This window comes from Sus scrofa, chromosome 1, assembly GCF_000003025.6.
Source record: "Sus scrofa isolate TJ Tabasco breed Duroc chromosome 1, Sscrofa11.1, whole genome shotgun sequence".
NCBI lineage: Eukaryota > Metazoa > Chordata > Mammalia > Artiodactyla > Suidae > Sus > Sus scrofa.
In genome coordinates this window covers 16141272-16166872 of record NC_010443.5, presented here as the reverse complement: position 1 = coordinate 16166872, position 25601 = coordinate 16141272, and the positions used below count along the sequence as shown (strand labels likewise).

The following is a 25601-nucleotide window of genomic DNA, read 5'->3' as shown; positions in this document are numbered from 1 at the left end:
CAGAGGAAGGGATACTCCCAAACTCATTCTATGAGGCCACCGTTACGCTGATACCAAAACCAGACAAAGATACCACAAAAAAAAAAAAAGAAAACTACAGGCCAATTTCACTGATGAACATTGATGCAAAAATCCTCAACAAAGTACTAGCAAATCACATCCAACAATACATTAAAAGGACTGTACGTTATGATCAAGTGGGATTTATCCCAGGGATGCAAGCGTTCTTCAATATCCACAAATCAATCAGTGTGATACACCACTCTAACAAACTGAAGAATAAAAACCATATGATCCTCTCAATAGACGCAGAAAAAGCCTTTGACAAAATCCAACACCCATTTCTGATAAAAACCCTTCAGAAAGTGGGCATAGTGGGAACCTACCTCAACATAATAAAGACCATATATGACAAACCCACAGTTAACATCATTCTCAATGGCGAAAAACTGAAAGAATTCCTGCTGAGATCAGGAACAAGACAAGGATGTCTGCTCTCACCACTACTCTTCAACATAGTTTTGGAAGTCCTAGCCACAGCAATTAGAGAAGTAAAAGAGATAAAAGGAATCCAAATTCAACAGGAAGAAGTAAAACTATCACTATTTACAGATGACATGATACTATACCTAGAGAATCCTAAAGACTCTACCAGAAAACTGTTAGAGCTCATCCATGAATTTGGCAAAGCCACAGGATACAAATTGTTAGCGTATAGAAATCGATGGCTTTTCTATGCACTAACAATGAAAGATCAGAAAGAGAAATTAGAGAAGCAATCCCATTTACCATCACATCCAAAAGAATAAAATACCTAGGAGTAAACCTACCTAAAGAGACAAAAGACCTGTACTCTGAAAACTATAAGACACTGATGAAAGAAATCAAAGAGGACACAAATAGATGGAAAGACATACCATGCTCTTGGATTGGAAAAGTCAATATTATCAAAATGACTATACTACCTAAGGCAATCTACAGATTCAATGCAATCCCTATCAAATTACCAAGGACATTTTCCACAGAACTCTAACAAAATATTTTGAAGTTTGTTTGGAAGCATGAAAGACCCAGAATAGCCAAAGACATTCTGAAAAAGAAAACTGGAACTGGAAGAATCAGGATCCCAGACTTCAGACAATTCTACAAAGCAACAATTATCAAAACGGTATAGTACTGGCACAAAGGCACACATATAGATCAGTGGAACAGGATAGAAAGTCCAGAATTAAACCCACACACCTACACCCAACTAATCTATGACAAAGGAGGCAAGAATATACAATAGAGAAAAGACAGCCTGTTCAATAAATGGTGCTGGGAAAACTGGACAGCCACATGGAAAAGAATGAAATGAGAACACTCCCTAACACCATACACAGAAATAAATTCAAAATGGATTAAAGAACTAGATATAAGACCATATACTATAAAACTTTTGGAGGAAAACATAGGCCCAACACTCTCTGACATAAATGACAGCAATATCTTCTCAGATCCACCTCTTAGAGTAATGACAGAAAAAGCAAAAATAAGCAAATGGGACTTAATTAAACTTTAAAGTTTCTGCACAGTAAAGGAATCCCTAAACAATTGAAATGACAAGCCACAGAATGGGAGAAAATCTTTGCAAATGAATCGACTGACAAGGGATTATTCTCAAAAATTTATAAACACCTTCTGCAGCTCCATACCAAAAAACAAACAACCCCATCAAAAAATGGGCAAAAGATCTAAACAGACAGTTCTCCAAAGAAGACATGCAGATGGCCAAAAAACACATGAAAAGATGTTCAACATCACTCATTATTAGAGAAATGCAACCAAAACCAATATGAGGTACCACCTTACATCAGCCAGAATGGCCATCATCCAAAAGTCTACAAACAATAAATGCTGGAGAGGGTGTAGAGAAAAAGGAACCCTAGTACACTGTGGGTGGGATTGTAAATTGGTGCCACCACTGTGGAAAACAGAATGGAGATTCCTCAGAAAACGAAAAATAGAACTACCATTTGACGCAGCAATCCCATTCCTGGGCATCTATCCAGAGAAAACCATGACTTGCAAAGACACATATACGCCAATGTTCATTGCAGCACTATTTGCAATAGCCAAGACATGGAAACCACCTAAATGTCCATTGACAGAGGAGTGGATCAAGAAGATGTGGTACAGATACACAATGGAATATTACTCAGCCATCAAAAAGAACGAAATACCAGCATTTTTAGCAACGTGGATGGACCTAGAAATCATCACGCTAAGTGAAGTCAGCCATACAATGAGACACCAACATCAAATGCTTTCACTGATATGTGGAATCTGAAAAAAGGACAGACTGAACTTCTTTGCATAACAGATGCTGAATCACAGTTGGAAAACTTATGGTTTCCAAAGGAGACAGTTTGGGGGATGGAGGCCTGAGCTGGGGTTGTGGGATGGAAATCCTATAAAATTGGATTGTGATGATCATTGTACAATTATAAATGTAATAAATTCATTGAGTAATAAAATAAATAAATGAATAAATAAATAAACCCCAAGGGTTCAAGTCCCAATCTGGGTTTAGGCTGGGTTCAAGTCCTGGCACAAGGGTTCAAGTCCCTACCTGGTTTCTGGTTAGATTCAAGTCGCAAGTACTGTCAGTTTCAGTATTACGACCAGTTTTTTAAAATTTATATGGGGAAGTTGGAACAATGAAAAGCTGTCAGTTGGTGATAGAGAAAGAATTAAAACTTTCTCATTCAGTGTTTTGTCTTTTAATGCCATACCCATCATTGCTTTTAAAAAAATTTATAATCCAATTTGGATATAATAGAATTGAAGAGCAATCATAGTATAATGTAAGTAGATTTTGCTCCAATGTAGGATGACTTACATTGTGTTCAATGTATTCTAATCCATTTGTATAAATGTTTGCATTGAGGAAGGATTAATCATGTTAAATAATGTTGTAATATTATTTTAAATATTATATTATATTATATTATAGTTAATATAGCTATACTATATTAGAGTTATTATAATAAAATAATAATAACTCTCTTTACAGTAGGGCCCTTTAAATTGTACCCATTGTCACCTCTACCTGCTTAGTGAATAATGATAACTAGTATTTGTTAATGTTCTACAGTTTGCAAAGTATTTCTACCCATGTTTTATTTGCTTTTGTGCCCACTATCAAAGAAAATTGTATTTATTACAATTAATGTTTGTATGTGTGAGAATGATTTAGGAAAGTCATTTGAATTAGACTTTAAATTGACTTTCATCTATAAAAATTTTGATATTTACTGAAAAAAAAAAAACCAAAAAAAAAAAAAAAAAAACCAGCTGCTGAGAGAGTGGATCTTGCCTGAAGGCCTCCAAAGAGGGCTTTGCATTTGGCACTGATCCACACCTGCAGGCCTTGCCTCTGTGAACAGAAACTAAGGACAGTAACTTAATGCCACCGTGTTTGATTGAGACTTATTTTGGTAACTGAAAAAGTCAATAAGATCCTATTAGTCTCCTGTGAAATTTCCTCTACAAAAGCCTCCTTTCTCCTTCTTTTGCTTTTGTTTAAAGCTTTTGCTGTTTGTGAACTCTCCCAGAGCCAGTGAGAAAAGGAAGTAAACACTTTGATTTTTGCATTTCATCAAGTTTTTGTTTTTGTTTTTTTTGTCTTTTTAGGGCCACACCCACAGCATATAGAGGTTTCCAAATGCAGGGTTGAATTGGAGCTATAGCCACCAGTCTGCACTACAGCCACAGTAACATGGGATCCCAGCCATGTCTGCAACCCACACCATAGCTCATGGCTTCAATGGATCCTTAACTCACTGAGCAAGGCCAGGGATCGAACCTGTGTCCTCATTGATACTAGTCAGATTCGTTTCTGCTGAGCCACAACAGGAACCCCCAATTTCAAGTTATTTTCGCTCTCTGTAGTTGTATTTCCCGGATGCATAAAACTCTTTTAGGTTTTCAAGTCATAAAAGATAACTCATTAGTTTGATTGGATTTTTGAAGTCTTTTCATGACACATCTTGACGTGCGCTTTTTTTTTTAAGTTGAGGTATAGGTGATTTACAATTTTATATGTTTCATGTGTACAACATAGTAATTACAATTTTTAAAGGTTATACTCAATTTACAGATATAAAATATTGGCTATATTTCCCATGCTGTATAATATATTCTTGTGGCTTATTTATATTATACATAGTAACTTGTACCTCTTAGTCCCCTGGTTGTTTTTAGTTTAGTTATTTAGCTAACAAAGGGCATCTTTCCTTTGAATGAGTTATTAATATATATAAGACTATAAGATGGGAGACTTCCCTTCAAGCACCCCAGGGCTTCTTCCTGACATCCTCTCATGTTTATATGATGCTGGAAAAGATGAAAGTATTTTACAAACATTTCCTAAATGTCAGGATAAAAAAAATATGTACACATACACACGTATATACAACATACTCAATTTGTAACTTACAAAGAGATATTACCTTTAATTAAAGAAAAAGTGTCTAATCTCGCCCTAGGGTGTCCTGTTCAGCAGTAACAGAGTCTTTAATGGTTGGGCTCTGGCTAAATCCATGCCTAACTCAGTCAGCTATTCTGACACAACTGCACTTCCCCAAAATATTCATTTAGTGGCAAAGAAGACACCCTGGGGTTTATTTTTATAACACACACACACACATGCTTACTAATATACATACTTAGTCTGAAAAATGACTATCTATTCCTCCAACCTCCACGTTGCTTCTAAAGTATACAAGGCATTGGGCATATGCCAGTTACAAGTAGTGATGAGATAAAGCACTACAAAATATTTCGGTAAGAAACTCCACTGAACCAATGGACCCAAAGCATTCTAGCTTTCTGCCTATGTCAGCTAACCAACTTGCCAAACTCGATGAGAGCTCTATTAGTGGTTTGAAGACCATTACAACCCCGTCGTAATCCAATGCCATCTCCCCACATGTACAGAGAGTGAAGGAGACACACAAGGCAGTTGTCCTGATCAGCAGCAGCCAGAACATACATTGGTACCACACTTGTCCAGATATTTCAAGGGAACAAGCTTAGGCTCTGTTTGTTCTTCAGTTATGTGTTCCCTTTTCTATTTACCTTTCATCATGGGTCAGACCCAAAGTTCCATAAAAAGAAGCAAAAGGAATTCACCTGTCTGTACTTTCTTAAGTTGTATGTGCTGAAATGTTAGAGCATAGTCACAAAGAACAGGACTCTGATGTGTCTGTCTTTCTCAGTTCTGGGGGAAGGGGATTTTGAGAGCATTTCCTCATGAGTTGGGAATTTCTCTCATCACATGCAGCGGAAGACCATTCTCAAAAGAACACAACCAAAGAAGGCAGTAGTTAAGATAATTACTTGCTTATCTTGAGGTTTCAGGAAACAAAAGGAACTATTTTTGGACTGGAGCCTTTCTCTTACTCTTCCAATCCTCTCAAAATATACCCTGTAAATAGTGGTCCACTTGTAAAACTAGCCATGACTAGAAGCCTATAGAAGTAGAGAACAGAGGGGACACAGAGCTTATTCTTCCTTCTACAACCCAACCAAGTTTTACTTTTGTGTTATTGTTTTAGAATATGTTACGACCAGCTCTCCCAACTCTGCCCTCATTTCTCTTTCATCCTTCTAACTTACCCCAATCAGAGACATGGTTTGAGTTATAAGCAAAGTACCTACCTAGGAAGAAGGGCTAGAAGCAGCAAATCAAATCAAAGGGATGGAGCAGATGTAGTGCCTGACAATGTTTTGAAATATGTATGGAAATAGAAGAAATAGAAGAAAAAAAAAGACCTTTCTATTCCATATAGACTCACTCCCTAGATCTTAGGTGAAAGCTATTCTAGCCTCTCTTACTAGGATGGTTAGAATGAGGAATCTTGCTTTATTCCTCGTCTTACCTCCAGTGTGCTAAGTTCTGAGCCTAGAAACCTAGTGAATGTTTGATGAACGAATGGACAAAAGAGTGAAGAGAATGGCAAGTAACATGAAGGAAGATGGAGGAGTGTTAGAACTTGAGCAGAGAGAGTAAGACTAGAGTTCTTATGGTTCCCAAGAGAAGGACAACATTTGCTGAGAACATGAGCCAAGGTTCTTGACACTTGGCCACATGCAGAGTTTCTATAGATCAACACTGCTTGGAGTTCCCGTCGTGGCGCAGTGGTTGACAAATCCGACTAGGAACCATGAGGTTGCGGATTGGATCCCTGCCCTTGCTCAGTGGGTTAAGGATCCAGCGTTGCCGTGAGCTGTGGTGTAGGTTGCAGACGCGGCTCGGATCCTGCATTGCTGTGGCTCTGGCGTAGGCTGGCGGCTACAGCTCCGAATAGACCCCTAGCCTGGGAATCTCCATATACCTCGGGAGCGGCCCAAGAAATAGCAAAAAGACAAAAAAACAAAACAAAACAAAACAAAACAAAACAAAAAAACAAAAACCAAAAAAAACCCCACTGCTTTCCTCTTGCTTCTTCTCCTTCTGTGTTTCTCTTCTTTCCAAACCAGGGAAGTTTGTCAAAGTATGTTACTGCACAGACCTTCAGGCAAATGAGCAACCATCCTCTGGGGAATGCCAAACCCAATTCTCAGTTTAAGCAGATACTGATGTTATGGCTCTAAGGTTACTATAATCAGAGGATATACATTGAACTTGAAAGCCCTCACACACCTCCATAACTTTTATACTACAGACTGTGGATCTTTTCAATCTGAAATTTTCACATCAATATAATTATGAGTTCTATGGTCAAAATATTAAGATTACAGAGATGTGAGAGTCCCATTGTGGTGCAGTGGGTTAAGTTTCTGGTGTGCTCACTGCAATAGGGTCTCCGTTATAGCAGGGGTTCTATCCCTGGCCTGGGAATTCCACATACCATGAACATCACCAAAAAAAAAAAAAAAAAAATGACAGAGATGTGTACCAAAGGGCCCTTATCTGCAAGGTCTTCTCTGACCTCCCTCAGCTCAATTACAATCTCTTCCTCCCTCTGAATTCCAGGAGCATTTCCCTACATTCTCTTTCGGCCTTGCCACCTTCTACTAGGTATTATTGTTATTTAGGATCACATATAATCTCCACAAGAGCACCTCGGGGGCAATATTCCCTACAAACTCTTCATAGGGCTTTACTTGCTTGCTCCTGGCCATCAGAAGGCTCTCATAGCGTTTTGTTTGCTTGTTTATATACAAGTGACCAAATGGATTCTGACTGCAGTTCAGTTAAACTATTCATCAAGGAGACCCCACAACTAGTTAATATTGCAAGTCCTTTGGAATCAGCTGTCATATGTTACCTCTCGATATCTACTCATTCTGTGCTCTGAAATATGCCAAGCACTTTAACCCTCACTGGAACCTTAGCAGGGAGTATGATTCTCTCCATAACTGAGGAAGGTGAGGCTTAAAGAATGAAGTGATTTTCCCCAGTTCACCCCACTAGGCAATTGGCGAAACTGGGTTTGAACCCAGGCCATAGGATTCCAAATTCTATGCTCATAGCCACTGTAGAATCCTGCCTCCATGTCAGTAGAGTTAGGCCTTTCAGGTCCTTATTCCAAGAATCATTTCTTGGAAAGAACTGAATCACAGCTTATGCACAAACCAGCTAGCTGTTGTGGTCTGAAAAAGCAAGATCCTTACACACACACACACACACACACACACACACACACACACAGTCCTTTCAAACCTCTAAAACTGCTTTCCCCTTGGCCACCCCCCCTCCAAGTGGAAGTGCCAGGACCTTTGAGGAGAGAGTGACAGGAAGTTGGGGAAACCCAGGTCGACTACAGATTCCAGTGATGCCAGAAGCATATCGTGCTGTAAATTTATTGTCTAGGAAGTGGAGTGTTTCTTATTTTTCCTTTCCTTTCTAGGCCCGCACCCATGGCACATGGAAGTTCCCAGGCCGTGGGTCTAATCAGAGCTGCAGCAGCTGGCCTACACCACAGCCACAGCAATTCCAGAACAGAGCTACGCCTGTGACCTACACCACAGCTCACGGCAACATGGGATCCTTAATCTACCAAGCTGGGCCAGGGATTGAACCCACATCCTCATGGGTCCTAGTTGGGTTTGTCACCGCTGAGCCACAGTGGGAACTCCTAAGAAGCTGAGTGTTTCTAAACAGGAAAAAGACTTCCAAATCGTCCGCTGCTATTGGAATAGATCTTTCACAACTCAGTTTACCCACATTTATTTTTCATGAGGTATGTACTTTTTTCCCAAGGAAATTTTTTTCAACATTTCCTTCTAAATAGTTTTCTTAAAGAAAAAAATGCAATTAAATATTCAAGGCCATGGAGTTCCTGTCATGGCTCAGCAGAAACGAATCCAACTAGAAACCATAAAGTTTCGGTTTGATCCCTGGCCTTGCTTAGTGGGTTAAGGATCCGGCATTGCTGTGAGCTGTAGTGTAGGTCGCAGACGTGGCTTGGCTCTGGCATTGTTGTGGCTGTGGCACAGGCTGGCAGCTACAGCTTCGATTCGGCCCCTAGCCCAGGAACCTCCATAAGCCGTTGGTATTACCCTAAAAAGACAACAGACCAAAAAAAAAAAAAAAAAAAAAATTCAAGGCCTTGAGCTATGTAAGCTATGTAAAAAGAATTCATGTTTAAGGGTAGTTTACATCTAGGCTCACGGTTAACTTTGAAACACAATAGGTATGAATTATTAACCTATTATGGTCTCTCGAGTCTTCCTGCTTAATTGGTACAGTAAGTCCTAGGATTTGCTGGGGTTTTGTTGTTATCACTGTTGTTGTTTAACCTTGACTCAGATAACCCTTCATTCCTGAAGCAAGACACAAAAAAATAGGTAAAGCCACAATGGAGTATTCATTCATGTGCACCAACTTGTCCCCAGATGTTCCTTGGGAAATTAGCAGCCCTGATCATCTTTGTCTCGAAAATATGCTATGAGCTGCCATAACGTTTTTGCCCTTTATTCAAAGTTTTGGGTGCATTGAGGTGCAGTGACGTAGGTGACCTTTTGCAGAGGTTCCGGTTTGTTTTGTTGCCATGGAGTGTGTGGTTTTGCTTCTCCCTCTCTCTGCCTTTGCTCTCACCCCCACGCAGGCCCTGTGGTTTTTCAGTGTCAAAAACCGCACTTTTAAAGAACATCCTCAGAGTTCTTGCTGTGGCGCAACAGGATCCGTGGTGTCGCCAGAGGGCTGGAGCACTGGGATGTGGGTTCAATCTCCAGCCTGGCACAGGAGGTTAAGGATATGGATTGCCACAGCTGCGGTGGAGGTTGCAACTGCAGCTTGGGTCTGCTCCCTGGCCTGGGATCTTCATAGGTCATGAGGAAACCAAAAAAGAAAAAAAGTAGTAAATAAAAAATAAAAACATCCCTTTTTGATTCAGACCAGAATCTGAAAGGTTTCCTCTCTAGGCACTGGAGGAGTGAGGTTTTGTGCTCTGTCAGAGGAGTTCTGGGCAATAGGAGCACCAGGAGCGAGGGTCTGGGGTTTGGGGCTCCTTGCGAGAATCCCTAAGAGAACATCACCCAGGTGCCAACACACCTGCCTGGGTGCATCCTTGCTGCACATGGGCAAGAACTGAAAGGAATAACGCAGAGTCTTGTAACATTAGCTAAATTACCGCCTTTAATGTTAACCAGGAATAACACCTTGAGAAGAGGGCTTTTTGTTATTCCCATCCTGCAAATGGTTTGAGTCCGCTGCCAAGATCATATACACAGGGAGCGGCTGTGTTAGCAGTGTTATCTGTTCCATCTCTTTCATTCATTGTTGAACTGACTCACTGAGGGAGGAGGAAATAGATGAAATGAGATAATGAAACCTCTCTCTCTCTCTCTTTTTTTTTTTTTTTTTTTTTTTTTGGTCTTTTTAGGGCAGTACCCACAGCATATGAAAGTTCCCAGGCTAGGGGTCTAATCGGAGCTGCAGCTGATGGCCTAAGGCACAACCACAGCAATGTCAGATCTGAGCCACATCTTCGACCTACACTGCAGCTCATGGCAACGCTGGATCCTTAACCCACTAAGCAGGGCTAGGGATCGGACCTGCATCCTCATGGATACTAGTTGGGTTTGTTTCAACTGAGCCACAATGAGAACTCGCATGAAGTTTTTTTTTTGGCGGGAGGAGGGTGTCTCATAGGTATGTTTATTCATGCAGGGCAGTGGCACTGCTACAAGTGTACATGACGTCCCACAATCCCACAGCACAGCCAGACTGACGTCCCCTTCAAGTGGAGCTGGTTAATGATGCCCATGAGCAGGCACAGGACTGGGAGCTTTCAAGGTTTTACTTCTTTTATCAGCACTCCTGATTTTATAAACGGTGAAGCCATCAACCCCATTCCTACCCAAATTTCATGGTGAACTCGGGTATAGCAGGGCCTCATGGGGATCCAAACATTCTTTTTTTTTTTTTTTTGCTATTTCTTGGGCCGCTCCCGCGGCATATGGAGGTTCCCAGGCTAGGGGTCGAATCAGAGCTGTAGCCATCGGCCTACGCCAGAGCCACAGCAACGCGGGATCCATACTGCATCTGCGACCTACACCACAGCTCAAGTCAAAGCCGGATCCTTAATCCACTGAGCAAGGGCGGGACCGAACCCGCAACCTCATGGTTCCTAGTCGGATTCGTTAACCACTGCGCCACGACGGGAACTCCGGGATCCAAACATTCTTAATAAGGCTTTGAAGCATCTCGGCACAAGACCAGAGGCTCAGGCAGCCCTGACCCAAAGCCAGCGACTTGATATGAAGCTGTCTCAATTACTTATATGCCGTTTTCTTTCTAAAATTTGAAGCAGGCTCCTCCCTTTCTCTTCCCCACCCCCTCCTCACAGCCTAGAATATCTAGGATAATTTTTACTGACGGGATTTTACATTTTATTTTTATGCAGACCAGATCTTTCAAATAGTCTGGAAATAATGATAGGCTATATGTGCCTAGGACCTCCCTTGATGAGATGTAAAGTAATTGTCAGACGGCACTTCATCGCCCTTCCTGACGTCTGAGGCCAGACGTGCTGAACAGTGTTGTTCTGTCCATCTTGCAAGGAAGGGTGATAAAAATCTGAGGGCTAAAATGGCACTTTTCGAAAGGTTAGTGAAATCGTCACTTAAAAGAGGAATCAATCAATTAGCAAGTATTAAAATCCTAGCCAAGTACAAAGCATAGTTTAGGCTGTAGGAGAGAAAGGGGAAAAGTATCCAGAAAGGGAAAAAGAGAGAAAGAAGAGAGAGAGGAGGGGGAGACGGCAGGGGAGACCGCCTGGAAGCTCCCAGGCAATTACATTTCCTTTTCCACTCATCACTCTGTTCTTCACTGAAAGTAATTCTTTAAAAAATTTAATTATTGTTACTTTAGTTGCGTTCGTTTCATTTATTTATTTACTTTCTTTTTAGGGCCATTCCTGTAGCATATGGAAAATCCTGGGCAAGGGGTCGAATGGGAGCTGCAGCTGCTGGCCCACATTACAGCCACAGCAACGCAGGATCCAAGCAGTGTTAGGCAACACCGGGTCCTTAACCCACCGAGCGAAGTCAGGGCTCGAACCCAAATCCCCATGGACACCATGTCAGGTTACTAACCCGCTGAGCCACAAGGGAACTCCCTGAAAATAACTCTAAAGAAATCCTTCATAATCCTTATAAATTCTGTAGTGATAGCATAGATTTTACAACCTTCTTTGATCTGTTGTCAGCAAACATAGGATATAAACAGAAGAAAGATGCAGTGAGTCTTTAATCTTTAAAGATCACCATAGGTTCTCTGGAACTTTGTATATTGGTTAAACCACCCAGGCTGCTTTGAAAAGCCTGCTTACTAAATTTTTATAAAGTCTTTTAATATGTTTTCTTTGATCATCTCCTTAACATATATGATTGTTTTCTTTTGTGGGCATTTTCAGTATTGACCCAAATTATATCCCAGGGTATCTAACTGAAGAGGTGTAAACAAAAAATGTCTCCTATATGAGGAGACAGAACGCGATCTGAAGTAACAGTTATCTTGTGTTCTCTTTCCCTATGCTCAAATAGCCCTTGGAAGTGTTGTTCTTGTTTGGAAACACTCAACTTCCTGGACTAGAAATTTATAGCACAATAGGCTTCTGGCATTACTGGAAACTGCAGTCAATCTGGATTTCCTGTCCTCTTGAGTTTAACCCGACTTCCTGTCACTCTCCCTTCAAAGGTCCTGGCACTTCTCCTTTGGGGGGAGTGGTTTTAGAGTTTTTAAAGGACCTTGTATATACATATATGAGGAAGTGTCTTGCTTTTTCAGACCACAACAGCTAGCTGGTTTGTGTATAAGCTTTGATTCATTTTTTTCTAAGAAATGATTCTTGGAATAAGGACCCGGAAGGCCTAACTCTGCTGACTCAGAGGCAGCATTCTACAGTGGCCATGAGTGTGGAATTTGGAAGCCTATGCCCTGGATTCAAACCCAGTATTCTAATTCACTAGCAGAGAATGGGAGAATGTATTTTCAAACAATGCAACTGACAAGGGATTAATCTCCAAAATATACAAACAACTGATACAATTCAAAATAGAAAGCCAAACAACCCAACTGAAAAAGGAGCCGAGGACCTAAGCAGACATTTCTCCAAAGAAGACATACACATGGCCAGTGGACATATGAGAAGACGCTCAACATCGCTAATTATTAGAGAACTGCAAATCCAAACAACACTGAAGTACCACCTCCCACTGGTCAGAATGTACATCATTAAGAAGTCTACAAATAACAAACACTGGAGAGGGTGTGGAGAAAAGGGCACCCTCCTCCAATGTTGCTGAGAATGTAAACTGGTATAACCACTATGGAAAACAGTATGGAGGTTCCTCAGAAAACTAAAAATAGAATTACCATTTGATCCAGCAATCCCACTCTTGGGCATATATTTGGACAAAACTATAATTCAAAAAAAGACATGTACCCATATGTTCATAGTAGCAATATTCACAGTAGGGAAGACAAGGAAACAACCTAAATGCCCATGGACAGATGAATGGATTAAGATGATGTGGTATGGGAGTTCCCACTGTGGCACAGTGGAAACGAATCCGACTAGGAGCCATGAGGTTGTGGGTTTGATCCCTGGCCTTGCTCAGTGGGTTAAGGATCTGGCATTGCCATGAGCTGTGGTGTAGGTCACAGATGTGGCTTGGATCTGGCGTTACTATGGCTGTGGCGTAGGCAGCTGTAGCTTTGATTAGACCCCTAGCCTGGGAACCTCCATATGCTGCAGGTGTGGCCCTAAAAAAAGAAAAAAAAAAAAAAAGATGTGATACGTATATACAATGGAATACTACTTAGTCATAAAAAAGAACAAAACAATGCCATTTGAAGCAACATGGATGCAACCAGAGATTCTCATACTAAGTGAAGTAAGAAAGACAAGAAATAGCAACAACAGCAACAACAACAACAACAGACAAAAAGACAAAAGACAAAAAAAAAAAAAAAAAGAAAGAGAAAGACAAGTACCATATGATATCACATATATGTGGAATCTACAATACTCACAAATAAACCTATCTAGGAAACAGAAACAGACTCACAGACATAGAGAACAGACTTGTGGTTGCCAAGAGGGAGGGGGAAGGGAGTAGGATGGACTGGGAGTTTGGGGTTAGTAGATGCAAACAATCATATTTAGAATGGACAAACAACAAGGTCCTACTGTATAGCACAGGAACCTATATCCAATCTCCTGGGATAGACCAATATGGAGAGGCATATAAAAAAAGAATGTATACATGTGTATGACTGAGTCACTTTACTATACAGCTGAAATCGGCACAATAGTGTAAATCAAACTATACATTAATATAAATTTTTATATGAATGGAAATCCACTACAGATTTATGAATTCCGCATCTCCCTAACCATCCTTATACTGTCTATCACATTACTGAATGTCATATTTTACATTCTGATTTCAGATTTAAATGTATTATGTAAATAATCATGAAACTCAGTGGCATCTAAAGGGCTACCTGAAAAATTTGTGTCTTCTTACATATCAGAATGTATTATAGAGAATGTATCATAAAGTAATAGTTAGATGGATTTAGAATATCCTGTTAAATGGCTGAAAATGCAGGACTTTAAAATCGAAATCTCTCAGTTCTGGCCAATCATCTCTCCTACTCATTTTCGCCGTAAATGAAGAAGCATATTTGCTATATGCTTAGTCAGTGTAAAGTGTTTAGCACAGGACTGGACACACACTGGATGCAAAAAAAGGTTAGCTATTAATTTTATCATAATTAAGCTGGCAGCATGATTGGATGAGGCCTCACTGTTTTTTGTTGTTTGGATACCACAGTGGGTTGTGAAAGGATAAGTCTGAGACCTGGTCCTAAAGCACCTCGGTCAGCCCTAAAAGCCTATAGAAATGCCTAATTTTGTAACTTTATAAATATCTTCAATAAATTAAATAATGAATCATCAGCATTATTTTTATTCAGCATTCACATATGCAGTTCATTACTGACAGAATAACGTTTTTAGTAGCAACTATAAAAAGCTAGATGATAGCAGCAGCAAACTGCAGCTGCTTGAACAAATAAATTCCATGAGTGCCAACTAATAATCAGTGGTCTGATCAATGGCTTGTCCATGTAGCTTTCAAGATCAATCTTAGTTCTCAGAGATTTCAGTAAAAATACATTAATTTTGTAGCTGACACAATGCATAGACGAACACTAAATATGATGGATGACACTCAAAAATTATTTCTGTTGTAGAAAAAAACCAAAAAAACCCTGAGACATAAAAAGGATAAATATGGGGTCCTGCACTCAGGTTGAATAAATCAATTACAATCAGGACAGCAGTGAATGCAGACAGATTAAGCAGGTTTTAGGTGATCCTGCTAATGGAAAATTCAACATGAACCTATTGTGTGACACAGCTACTAAGATGATTTATGTAAGTGAATGTTCATTAATAGAGGTGAAACATGTCTGGATCACTGGAGGTAATAGTCTGTCAGGAAGACCCATAGTTTACATATGGGTTTCAGTGAAGGGTGTCAGATTTTAAGAAAGGCATGGATGGGAGTTTCCGTCATGGCTCAGTGGTTAACAAATCTGACTAGGAACCATGAGGTTGAGGGTTCGATCCCTGGCCTGGTTCAGTGGGTTAAGGATCTGGCGTTGCCATGAGCTGTGGTGTAGGTTGCAGACATGGCTCGGATCCTGCATTGCTGTGGCTCTGGTGTAGGCTGGCGGCTACAGCTCCGATTAGACACCCCTAGCTTGGGAACCTCCGTATGCTGCGGGAGCGGCCCTAGAAAAGGCAAAAAGACCAAAAAAAAAAAAAAAAAAAAGAAGGCATGGATGAATCTGAGAAAACCCTAAAGAGGCTGGATGGTATACAGTCTAAAAATCAATTCATATGAGGAACATCTGAAAGAACTGGGAATGTTGAATTCTGAGAAGACCATCCCAAGGGGGAACATTCATTTTTTTTTTTCAAAAACTTAAATGTCTAATACACAGAATAAAAAGATGTGTTCAGTACTTTCCCTAAAAGAAGGCCCAACACTAATGCAGAGTTGTAACAAGGAGGCCCATTCTACTGGGCCAGTAATTCGACATGATTAATGATGTCAAGGTCATGATGTGAAATCGTGAGATTTCATCTCCGGAAATACCAGGCAGAGACTGGGTGACACTGGAGGGGAGGCTCTTGTATGGATAGGAGGCTGGGTGGGACCCTGATCCAGGGCCTGGTCCAAGTCTAAGACTGTAGGCTGGCTGGGTAGGTCTATGTGCTGAACTCAATCCTGAGGGACCAGCTCTAGCTGATTACTGTGCTTGTGTTTGTTCCAACTTTGTTTCTCTTCAGAAGGAGGACCCTGTGAAGACACAGGGAAGGAAGGAGAAGACAGCCAACTAAAAACCAAGGAGAGAGGCCTTAGAGGAACCCAGCCCTGCTGACACCTTGATCTAGGACTTCCAGCCTCCAGAACTGTAGAAATTTCTATTGTTTAAACCACCTCGCCTGTAGAAATTTGTTATGGCAGCCCTGGCAAACCAATACGAATTTCCCACCTCATCGCACTGAAGCTGTTTGGGTGAAGTTTATCTCCCTAAGCCAGGAAATACTCTTCTCTACAAAGGGTCCTCACAGAGTTAATAAGAAGTCACGTTCCTCATGATCCAAGACTCCCTGTGTTGATTCAGCAATTTCACTTCTGGGTATCTACCTGAAGGAAAAAAAACCACCAACTCAAAAAGATGCATGCACCCCTATATTCACTGCAGCATTATTTACAACAGCCGAGCTATGGAGAGAACCTAACTGTCCAGTGATGGGTGATGGATAAAGAAAATGTGATGGGCACAATATTCAATAGAATAACATTTCGCTGCAAAAAAATCCTGCTATTTGCAACAACACAGATGGAACTTGAGGACACTATGCTCAGTGAAATAAGCCAGAGACAGACAAATAATGTATGATCTCCAGCATATGTAGAATCTAAAAACCCAAAACTTCCCAAAAAACTGAGCTTATAAATACAGAGACAGACTGGTGGTTACCAGAGACATGGGCTATAAGGGCTGGGAAAGATGGGTGAAAGGAATCAAAGGTACTCATTTCCAGTAATAAAATAAATAAGTCATGGGATGTGATGCACAGCATGGTGACTCTAGTTAATTATACTAAATTGTATATTTGAAAGTCGCTAAGAGAGTAAATCTTAACAGTTGTTTTCACAAGAAAAAAATGTATATAACTATGTGTGGTGACAGATGTTAACTAGACTTATGTGGTGATCATTTCAAAATAAAGACATATATCAAATGATTATGTTGTGTATTTGAAATTAATATAAAGTTTTGTGTCAATTATATCTTTAAAAAAAGGCTCCTGTGTGTAGACAGCCGCCGGACAAGTGGTTCATTCCCATCCACAGCAACTCCAGGCCAGCCCAGATCTGCCTGATGAAAATCAGCGAGGAGCACCTGCACAGAGTGCTTGCTCCCACACCCCTCACTTAATTAACTCCATTATCTCAAGCAGGCCTAACGCTAGGTAAGAGGATTGCTTTCTGGATCACGTGAAGAATGAGTTCATGCTTTTATTCTTTTCCTCTTCATGCTCCTTTGCATTTTTCAAGTTTTCTACTTGGACTTTGAACTAAAAAAAGCAGATGTAACTTTTTTTTTTAAGTATTCTGAGTCATCGAAAAAAATCATGAGCCTTTCCTTGAAGCATGTCTGTGTTCTGGAAAAGTCAGCAAAAAAAGCAGCAAGAACAAGGGTGGGCCTCAAAACAAATGGTTAGTAGAAAAGTAAAGTCATATAATAGAACATTTTTGGAGTTCCCACTGTGGCACAGTGGGGTAAGACTCTGACTGCAGCAGCTCTGGTCGCTGTGGAGGTGTGGATTCAATCCCCATCCCAGCATACTGGGTTAAAGGATCTGGCGTTGCCTCATATCTGACATAGGTCGCAGCTGAGGCTTGGATCCAATCCCTGGCCTGGGAACTTCCATATACCATGAGTGCAGCCATACAATTAAAAAATTTAAAAAAAAACCCATTATTTCAACAATCACTTTAATGCTTTCTCCATTTTACACCTCTGCCAACTTCTAGACATTTGGGGAATATAAGTGGAAGGATATTACCGAAGACCTCTTCACTGAAACATTAGTCTTCGTTACAATGATGATAGGAATTACCTTCATGTCCACTGACGGGTCACCCTGCAGCAGTGTCCACTCGTACTGGACGATGGCACGGTCATCTGTGCTCTCACGGCCATCTAGAATCACCCCGTCTGTGGGCAGATGCAAAACCACATCCTGCCCAGCCTTGCTAAGTGGAGGCTCATCCTTTTCTGGGAAAAAAAAAACAAACAAACAAACAAAAAAAAAAACCATGAGAGACAATTCCCTATTTTTTCTAATTTATTAAGAGAAGTATCTTGTTTGCTAGAATAGACATGGTCCAGCAAAGAACTGCCAAGAGGATGTATAGCAACTGAAAATTATTTTCTTATTTTCTGTTGCAATGTAATAAATTAAATTTGGAAAATTAAGGCAAGTCCTTGGATCCATGCAAAGTAAAACTCACATGGAAATTCTCTGGAATCCCATTTTTCATCAAGGAAAATAGAAGAGGTTCACAGCTTCTAACTAGTTTTATGAGAAAAACCAGCACAGAGTTTCTGAGATATCCTAAACTAGCAAACAAGTGTCTTTAGCTTTTATCCTTAATGATACTAAATAATTTAAGGCTCACTACATTCACTAAATATTAATTCTTGACTGACAGCAGCTTTAGTGATGGTGGATAGAAGCTATCAGATACAGAAAACATTTCTAAGAGCAGAATTGTCAAAAATTTAATTGAATTAAGCATCTTATTGGTAAGCTTACCCAAATGCACATATATTTTAAAGGAACTTAGTAAGTTAGCTGGAAGAAAAACTCCATAGGTTTTTGTAATACTTCCTTTTTGACATTCGATGTTTCCTCCCTCCTCCAGTGCCAAAGCTTGGTCCAAATTCTGGCCCACGTTTGTTCTTCCGTAGCTTATTCTGTGCGAAGGCAGAGGTCTCTTCCTGCACAGCTGAGGTGGGCTCCCAGACAAACTTCTAAGGGCCAATCCAGAGGCCTGGTGCCTGAGGTCTGGGGCTAGTAACAATCCTATTAGCTTCTCATTAGGCTAAGAGGTAATCACTGAAGCTGGAATGACTTCTGGAATACTAATCTGATTGGGTCACTTCCTTGATTCAGGAGGTGTTCAGAGCCCTTCCAGACCTACCTGTGCAGCCCTAGCTTCTCACTTAGCATTCCTCCCAAGGCCCAGCAACAAAGGATTGATGTGGGTGACTTGAAGCTCCTAAAGCTGTGGCTTTTCTGAACAAGAACACTAGTGCCAGCCTCGAAGAGAGTTGACTTTTTTAACGAGCAAGTTTACAAGGAAAAAGCATGACTGCTATCGCCGAAGGGTGCATATGTCTATTGAGAAGATGAGTCCCATTTTTATATTTTCAAAACAGTGAGGACTAGTCACGCTGAATTAAATAAGCCACATAAGCAATCCCTGCCTTAGAAGAAATTTGACCTGCCTTTTTCCACCTGAGCAAAGATCCAATGCCTGATGTCTTTATTCCACTTCTCATACGTAAGGAGGGAGATGACAACTGCATTACAAACAGGCCCTTTTATTGTTTTTTGGAGAGGTTTCCTTTGCTTCTGGAGGTTTCCTCACTTTCTACACAATGGTTTATCACTTTATAATTCTGGAATCTTATAATCCAGCAGTAATACATTATAGTTATCAGCTATTGCATTAAAATTTATTATTCTATTCTATTCTATTCTATTCTATTCTATTCTATTCTATTCTATTCTATTCTATTCCATTCCATTCCATTCCATTCCATCCCATCCCATCCCATCCCATCCCATCCCATTCCATTCCATCCCATCCCATCCCATCCCATCCAATCCCATCCCATCCTATTCTATGTTATTGCCACACCCACAGCATACAGAAGTTCCTGGGCCAGAGATCAGATCCAAGCCGAAATTGTGACTTATGCCACAGCTGTGGCAACACTGGATTCCTAACCACTGCCCTGGGCTAGGGATTGAATCTGAGCCACCACAGAGACAACATCAGATCTTTAACCTGCTGCATCATGGTGGGAACTCTAAATTTTATTTTAAAATACCATTTTTAGGTAGATAAACTAAAATGTACCCATGTGATATAAACAACAATGATACTAATAATTTTTTTAGGCTCGCAAAAGATTTAACCAAAAAGATTTAAGATGAAAAAATCAGGTAAGCTCTGAAATAGCCCATATATTATAAAACTAATCAATCCTGGCCCTCCTGGAAGAAAAAAAATTCATTGCTTTAGTCATCTCCTTTTCTTAGGTAAGCTTGAGGACATGATTTATGAACACAGTGAAATCTTCATGTCCTCTAAATTGCTCATTGTATTTGAAATAATAGAGCTGTACCTCCTAGCTGTACTTATCTACCTAGAAGCAGGCTTCAAAAATAAATGACAATAAGAAAAGAGTGTGCTATCTTTTTTTTTTTTTTAAGTTTGACTTGCTGATAAAGAGTAAGATAAATTTAACTCTGAGTTTTCATTATAAAAATGTAATAAACCAGTTTTAGGTATTGTGGAAACACTGATTTCTTTTGAAAACTAAGCACACAGGGTAAGATCCACAGAGGTGAAATAAGACTCATACCAATTTTGATGGAGCCCATCTAGGTGGCCTTTTATACAGAGAAGGACATTTTTACTCTGATTTACCATACATGCTCTGAACAGAGCCAAAATGACAAGGAAGAGGTCTGGAATCTGGGCCTTATATGTGGGCACAAATGGTACAGTCAGGCTGAGGATAAGGAAGTGGGGCCAGACTAAGGGAAGAGGCGTGGCTATTACAGGTCAAGTTCATCTTGATTTTTCTGCTTGTTTGCTTTTGTGGCTTTTTTCTTTTTCTTTTTTTAAAAACCATGTGTATTTTTCTTTTCTTTCTTGTTTTTCTTTTTTGGTTGCCCCAGGGACATATGGAGTTCCCAGGCCAGGGATCAGATCTGACCTGCAATTCCTTTTTAGGGCCGCACCCATGGCATATGGAAGTTCCCAGGCAAGGGGTCAAATTGGAGCTGTAGCCACCAGCCTACGCCACAGCCACAGAAAGGGGGATTTGAGTCACACCTGCCATCAACACCACAGCTCACAGCAATGCCGGGGGCCTTAACCCACTGAGCGAGGTCAGGGATCGAACTTGCATCCTCATGGATGTTAGTCGGGTTCATTAACCACTAAGCCACAACGGGAACTCCCGACCTGCAATTTCGACCTACACCACAGCCATGGCAACACAGAATCCTGAACCCACTGTGCCAGGAGGGGACAAGACCTTTGCCCCCACGCTCCCAAGACCCTGCTGATCACGTTGCGGCCACAGCAGGGACTCCGTGTGTTTTTCTTAATTGCAACACTTTAGGAAAAAATTATTTACAGTCCCAATAGGATTATCATTATTTTGGGTGTATACTATTCTAGTCTTTCTCATTCTGAGCTGCTGATACTAGTAGTAGCTACCATTTACTGGGTGATTTCTTTGTACCAGGCACCATGCTAAGTGTTTTTGAGCCATAATTTCACTCAACTGTCACATGTCCCTGAGGTGGTTATCTGCATCATACTCATGAGAAAGCTAGGGTCAGAAAAGCTAACTTAATTGCCCAAGAGCACCTAAGTGATAAATCCACCAGTTCAGGTCTGTCTCCCCTGCCCACTACACTTGGGGGCACTGGATGTGTATCCAAGTTACAGTAAATACAAAGTTACATCCTGAATATAGTCTACTAATTTATTCATGTATTCTATTTATTGATATTTATTCATATATCCTAGTATTGCATGTGTCACTGTACAAACTTCACAGTTGTCATTTTAATTCCCTAACCTCTTATTGAACATTTCACTTTGTTACCAATTTTTTCACCATTATAAATATTGCCATCATAATTTTTTTTTTTTTTTTTTTTTTTTTTTTTTTTTTTTTGCTTTTTAGGGCCACACCTGAGGCATGTGGATGTTCCCAGGCTAGGGCTCAAATTGGAGCTACAGCTGCCAGCCTATACCACAGCTACAACAACTCAGGATCCAAGCCGTGTCTGTGATCTATACCATAGCTCATGGCAATGCTGGATCCCCGACCCACTAAGCAAGGCCAGGGACAGAAGCTGCATCCTCAGGGATACTAGTCAGATTTGTTTCCACTGTGCCACAACAGGAACTCCCATAATAAACTTTTTTTGCTTGTGGTTTTTTTTCTTTTTCTTTTTGGCTGTGCCTGTAGCATGTGGAAGTTCCAGGGCCAGGAAGTGAACCCATGCCACCCTAGCCACAGCAGTGACAATGCTGGATCTTTAACCAACTGCACCACCAAGGAACTCCGCTCATACTTTTTCTTTAGTATGGATCATTTTCCTAAAAAAAGACTTCAGGAGAATGACTATTTTAATGATCTCTGCTCTCTTTCCTGATTGATTTCCCAAAGAGTGGTATTAATTTACACTTACAGTGGCCCTGTAAGATTAAGTTTTCCACATACATGCCACGGTAAGAATAAATATATTGTTGCCAATTTAATAAGCACAAGCTGGCATTATTTACATTTCTTTGGTTAATTCTAAGGTTGAACATTTTCCCATGTTTATCAACCTAAGTGTGCTTCTGGGAACTGTGTTCATAACCTTTCCCACTTCTTTTTGTTTTTCCTTACTGATTCACATAAGCTTTCTATTAGTATAATAAATATTTTGATCTTATCTTTCCCCAGACTCTTGTTTGCAATTCCTTCTGTTTCCTGACATAATGATTTTTTTTTTTTTTTTTTTGCTTTTTAGGGCTGCACCCGCAGCATATGGAGGTTCCCAGCCTAGGGGTTGAATTGGAGCTACAGCTGCCGGCCTACACCACAGCCACAGCAATTCGGGATCTGAGCTGTGTCTGCAATGTACACCACAGCTCACAGCAATGCTGGATCCTTAACCCACTGAGTGAGGCCAGTGTCTGAAACCGCATCCTCATGGATCCTTGTTGGGTTTGTTAACCGCTGAGCCACAAAGGGAACTCCCTAAAATGTTTTTCTTTAAAAATGCATACAATTCATCCTTTTTCTTTGTGATCTCTTTAGTTGACTAGAAAATTATCTTCCCCCAGGATAAGTTCTGGTAAGTTTATTTTCCTAAATCTTCCTATATATGGAGTAATCTATAGCTTAATTAAAAAAAAAATCAGAGTTCCCATTGTGGCACAGTGGAAACAAATCCAACTAGAAACCATGAGATTGCAGGTTTGATCCCTGGCCTCACTCACTGGGTTAAGGATCTGGTGTTGCTGTGAGCTGTGGTCACAGACCTGGCTCAGATCCTGCATTGCTGTGGCTGTGGCATAGGCTGGCAGCTACTCCGATTTGACCCCTAGCCTGGGAACCCCCATATGCCGCAGGTGCGAACCTAAAAAGACAAAAGACAAAAGACAAAAAAAAAGATCAGTTCTTTAACCCAACTGGAATTTGTGTGTGATCAGAGCTGTAGGTCGAAATGCATTTTTCCCAATATTCCTACCAGTTATCTCAATATTACTTATTAAACATAAATGTTTGCTGGGAGTTCCTGTCGTGGCTCAGCGGTTAACGAATCCGACTAGGAACTATGAGGTTGCTGGTTCGATCCCTGACTTTGCTCAGTGGGTTAAGGATCCGGGGTTGCCGTGAGCTGTGGTGTAGATCGAAGATGCAGCTTGGATCCTGTGTTGCTGTGGCTGTGGTGTAGGCTGGCAGCTGTAGCTCCGATTAGACCCCTAGCCTGAGGACCTCCATATGCCGGGGGAGCGGCCCTAGAAAAGGCAAAAAGACAAAACAAAAATAAATCAATAAATGTTTGCCACTCTTTTGTGCTGTTTATTTACAACGCAAAAGGGAGAGGTTGAAAATGTGAGAAATGTGAGAAGGGCAGGCACTTGCGGAGGGATTAGCCTTGAACTTTCCTAGGTCAACTCTTTCCTCTGTGCCTGGGGTAGAGAGGGAGAGGCTGGGTTGGCAGCGTGTGGATTTGAGAGGGGAGGGCAGAGCACTGCCAAGTGGCTTTGATTTCCCCAGACACAGAGGCGGCCTGACCTCTCAAACTGCACAGGGCCTTCCAGGAGTTCCTGGTTTCCAAGCTGAATCTCCAGTGGAAACAGCACGGATGTTCTGGTCCTCTGAGCCCTCGGAGACTGTATTCTCAGGTTCCTCTGGGGTCCTAACCACTCCGCTCCCTCCCTCCTGCTGCTCTTCACCTTTATCAGAGAGGCCAGGCCCCCAACCCTTCAGAGAGCAACACAACCCAACCAGCATCCTAGAAGGACATCAAATACACGTGTGCCGCCTTCCTAACTCACAAGGCACGTCCACCCTTGATCCTCACACAGCCCAGCTGGAACGCAAGGCCAGCACTCAAATCCTAAGAGGATTAGCAGGGACCCTCACGTGGAAGAGCAGGCTCTCAAATCCAGGTCTCAGGACCTCAAGCCTCTTCCAGGACTGTGGGCAGATCCTGTCAACACACCTCTCTCCAGCATCCTCCACCCCTGCCCACACTCTCCCACCATCCCTACAGCCACCCAGTTAGTCCCACCTGGAAACCCAACCGCATCTCTGCTTCCAGGTGGCCAGGTGCTGCAGCAGAAAGCATTCGAGCTGCTGCAGAACACAGCTCCCAACTCACAACGGTGCTATGAGACCCTCTGGAGAATTACCTTCTCTCACCGAGTACACTGGGACCTATAAGAGAATTTTGATGTTGTGAGGACGGAGTTCACGGTCTAAGAAGCTTATAACAGTGTCCTCGCACGAAACTCAATAACCTTTGACAACACGGCTGAAGGACTTACATAAATTTTTCATATCTCATCTCACCTGGCCCATCACCATTTCCTCATGATATTCTTATTTACCTCAAATGAACCCCTAACAAATTCTCTGCAAGAGCTTTTCTAAGCCATTTTTATGCTACTTTAGTCTTAAACTCCACATGCTCACAAGATTCAGAAAAAGGAAAAAAAAAAAAAAAACCCTTGAAAACCAGAAAACACTCTAGAAGGCAAAATTTAGCTTCAGAAGCACAAAGAACTTCCGGGGGTTAAGGATCTAGGCAGGGAAAACACAGAGGATTTGGCTGGAACTTCTTCCCTCCCTGCAGACAGAATGAGCTCCAGGCCTGAGCTGCCCCTTTTCATTTGTTCATACACTGGGGAGCTGAAGAAATGTGAGCAGAGCGTGTTTTCCTAGAATAAGGACCAAGCCCAGTGGTCACCTATGTGTATTCTTGAACATCTACAGAACTGAATTTCTTTTCTTTTCTTTTTTTTTTTTTTTTTTTTTTTTTTTTTTTTTTTTTTTTTGGTCTTTTTGTCTTTTTAGGGCCAAACCCATGGCATATGGAGGATATGGAGGTTTCCAGGCTAGGGGTCTAATGGGAGCTACAGCTGGTGGCCTACGCCACAGCCACAGCAACGCCAGATCCAAGCCACATCTGTGAACTACACCACAGCTCACGGCAACGTCAGATCCTTAACCCACTGAGCAAGGCCAGGGATGGAATCCACAACCTCATGGCTCCTAGTCCGGTTCATTTTCACTGCACCACAACAAGAACTCCCAGAACTGAATTTCTAAACAAACTATCCCCAGGGAAGGGAAAAGCAAAATGAAATCAGAAGAAAAAACAACTCAGAAACTTCTACTAGTAAACAGAATTCACCCCCCCCCCGCCGCCCCCTGCATATTCTTTCCTTGTTTATTTTCCTTTTGGTTTCCCCTGACTTGCAGGAAAGTTCCCTTTGGAAATGTTGGTTTTTGGCGGATGTACAGTGAGAAATGGGGAGGGGATTTTGTTCCTTTGCTACCAGGAGTTTTGAATCCCTGCTGGGGCAAAGGAAGCATGTGTGTGTAACAGCTATGGGCGGGCTGAAGGATGCTAGTGGGGGTCCAAGTGAAAGTGCTTCCTGCCTCTACCTCAGGGATAAAACTTAGGGGT

The 25601-nt window shown here is 41.3% G+C and overlaps 1 protein-coding gene across 1 annotated transcript in view; it reads right to left on the bottom strand.

Moving 5' to 3' along the window:
• The window catches only part of LRP11 (LDL receptor related protein 11), a 59748-nt gene that overhangs the window by 32102 nt on the left and 2045 nt on the right, over nt 1-25601 (bottom strand). Inside the window, exon 2 of the mRNA XM_001928988.5 lies at nt 17709-17866. Within this exon, the coding sequence (XP_001929023.1) occupies nt 17709-17866 (158 nt within the window). The remainder of the gene's footprint in view (nt 1-17708; nt 17867-25601) is intronic.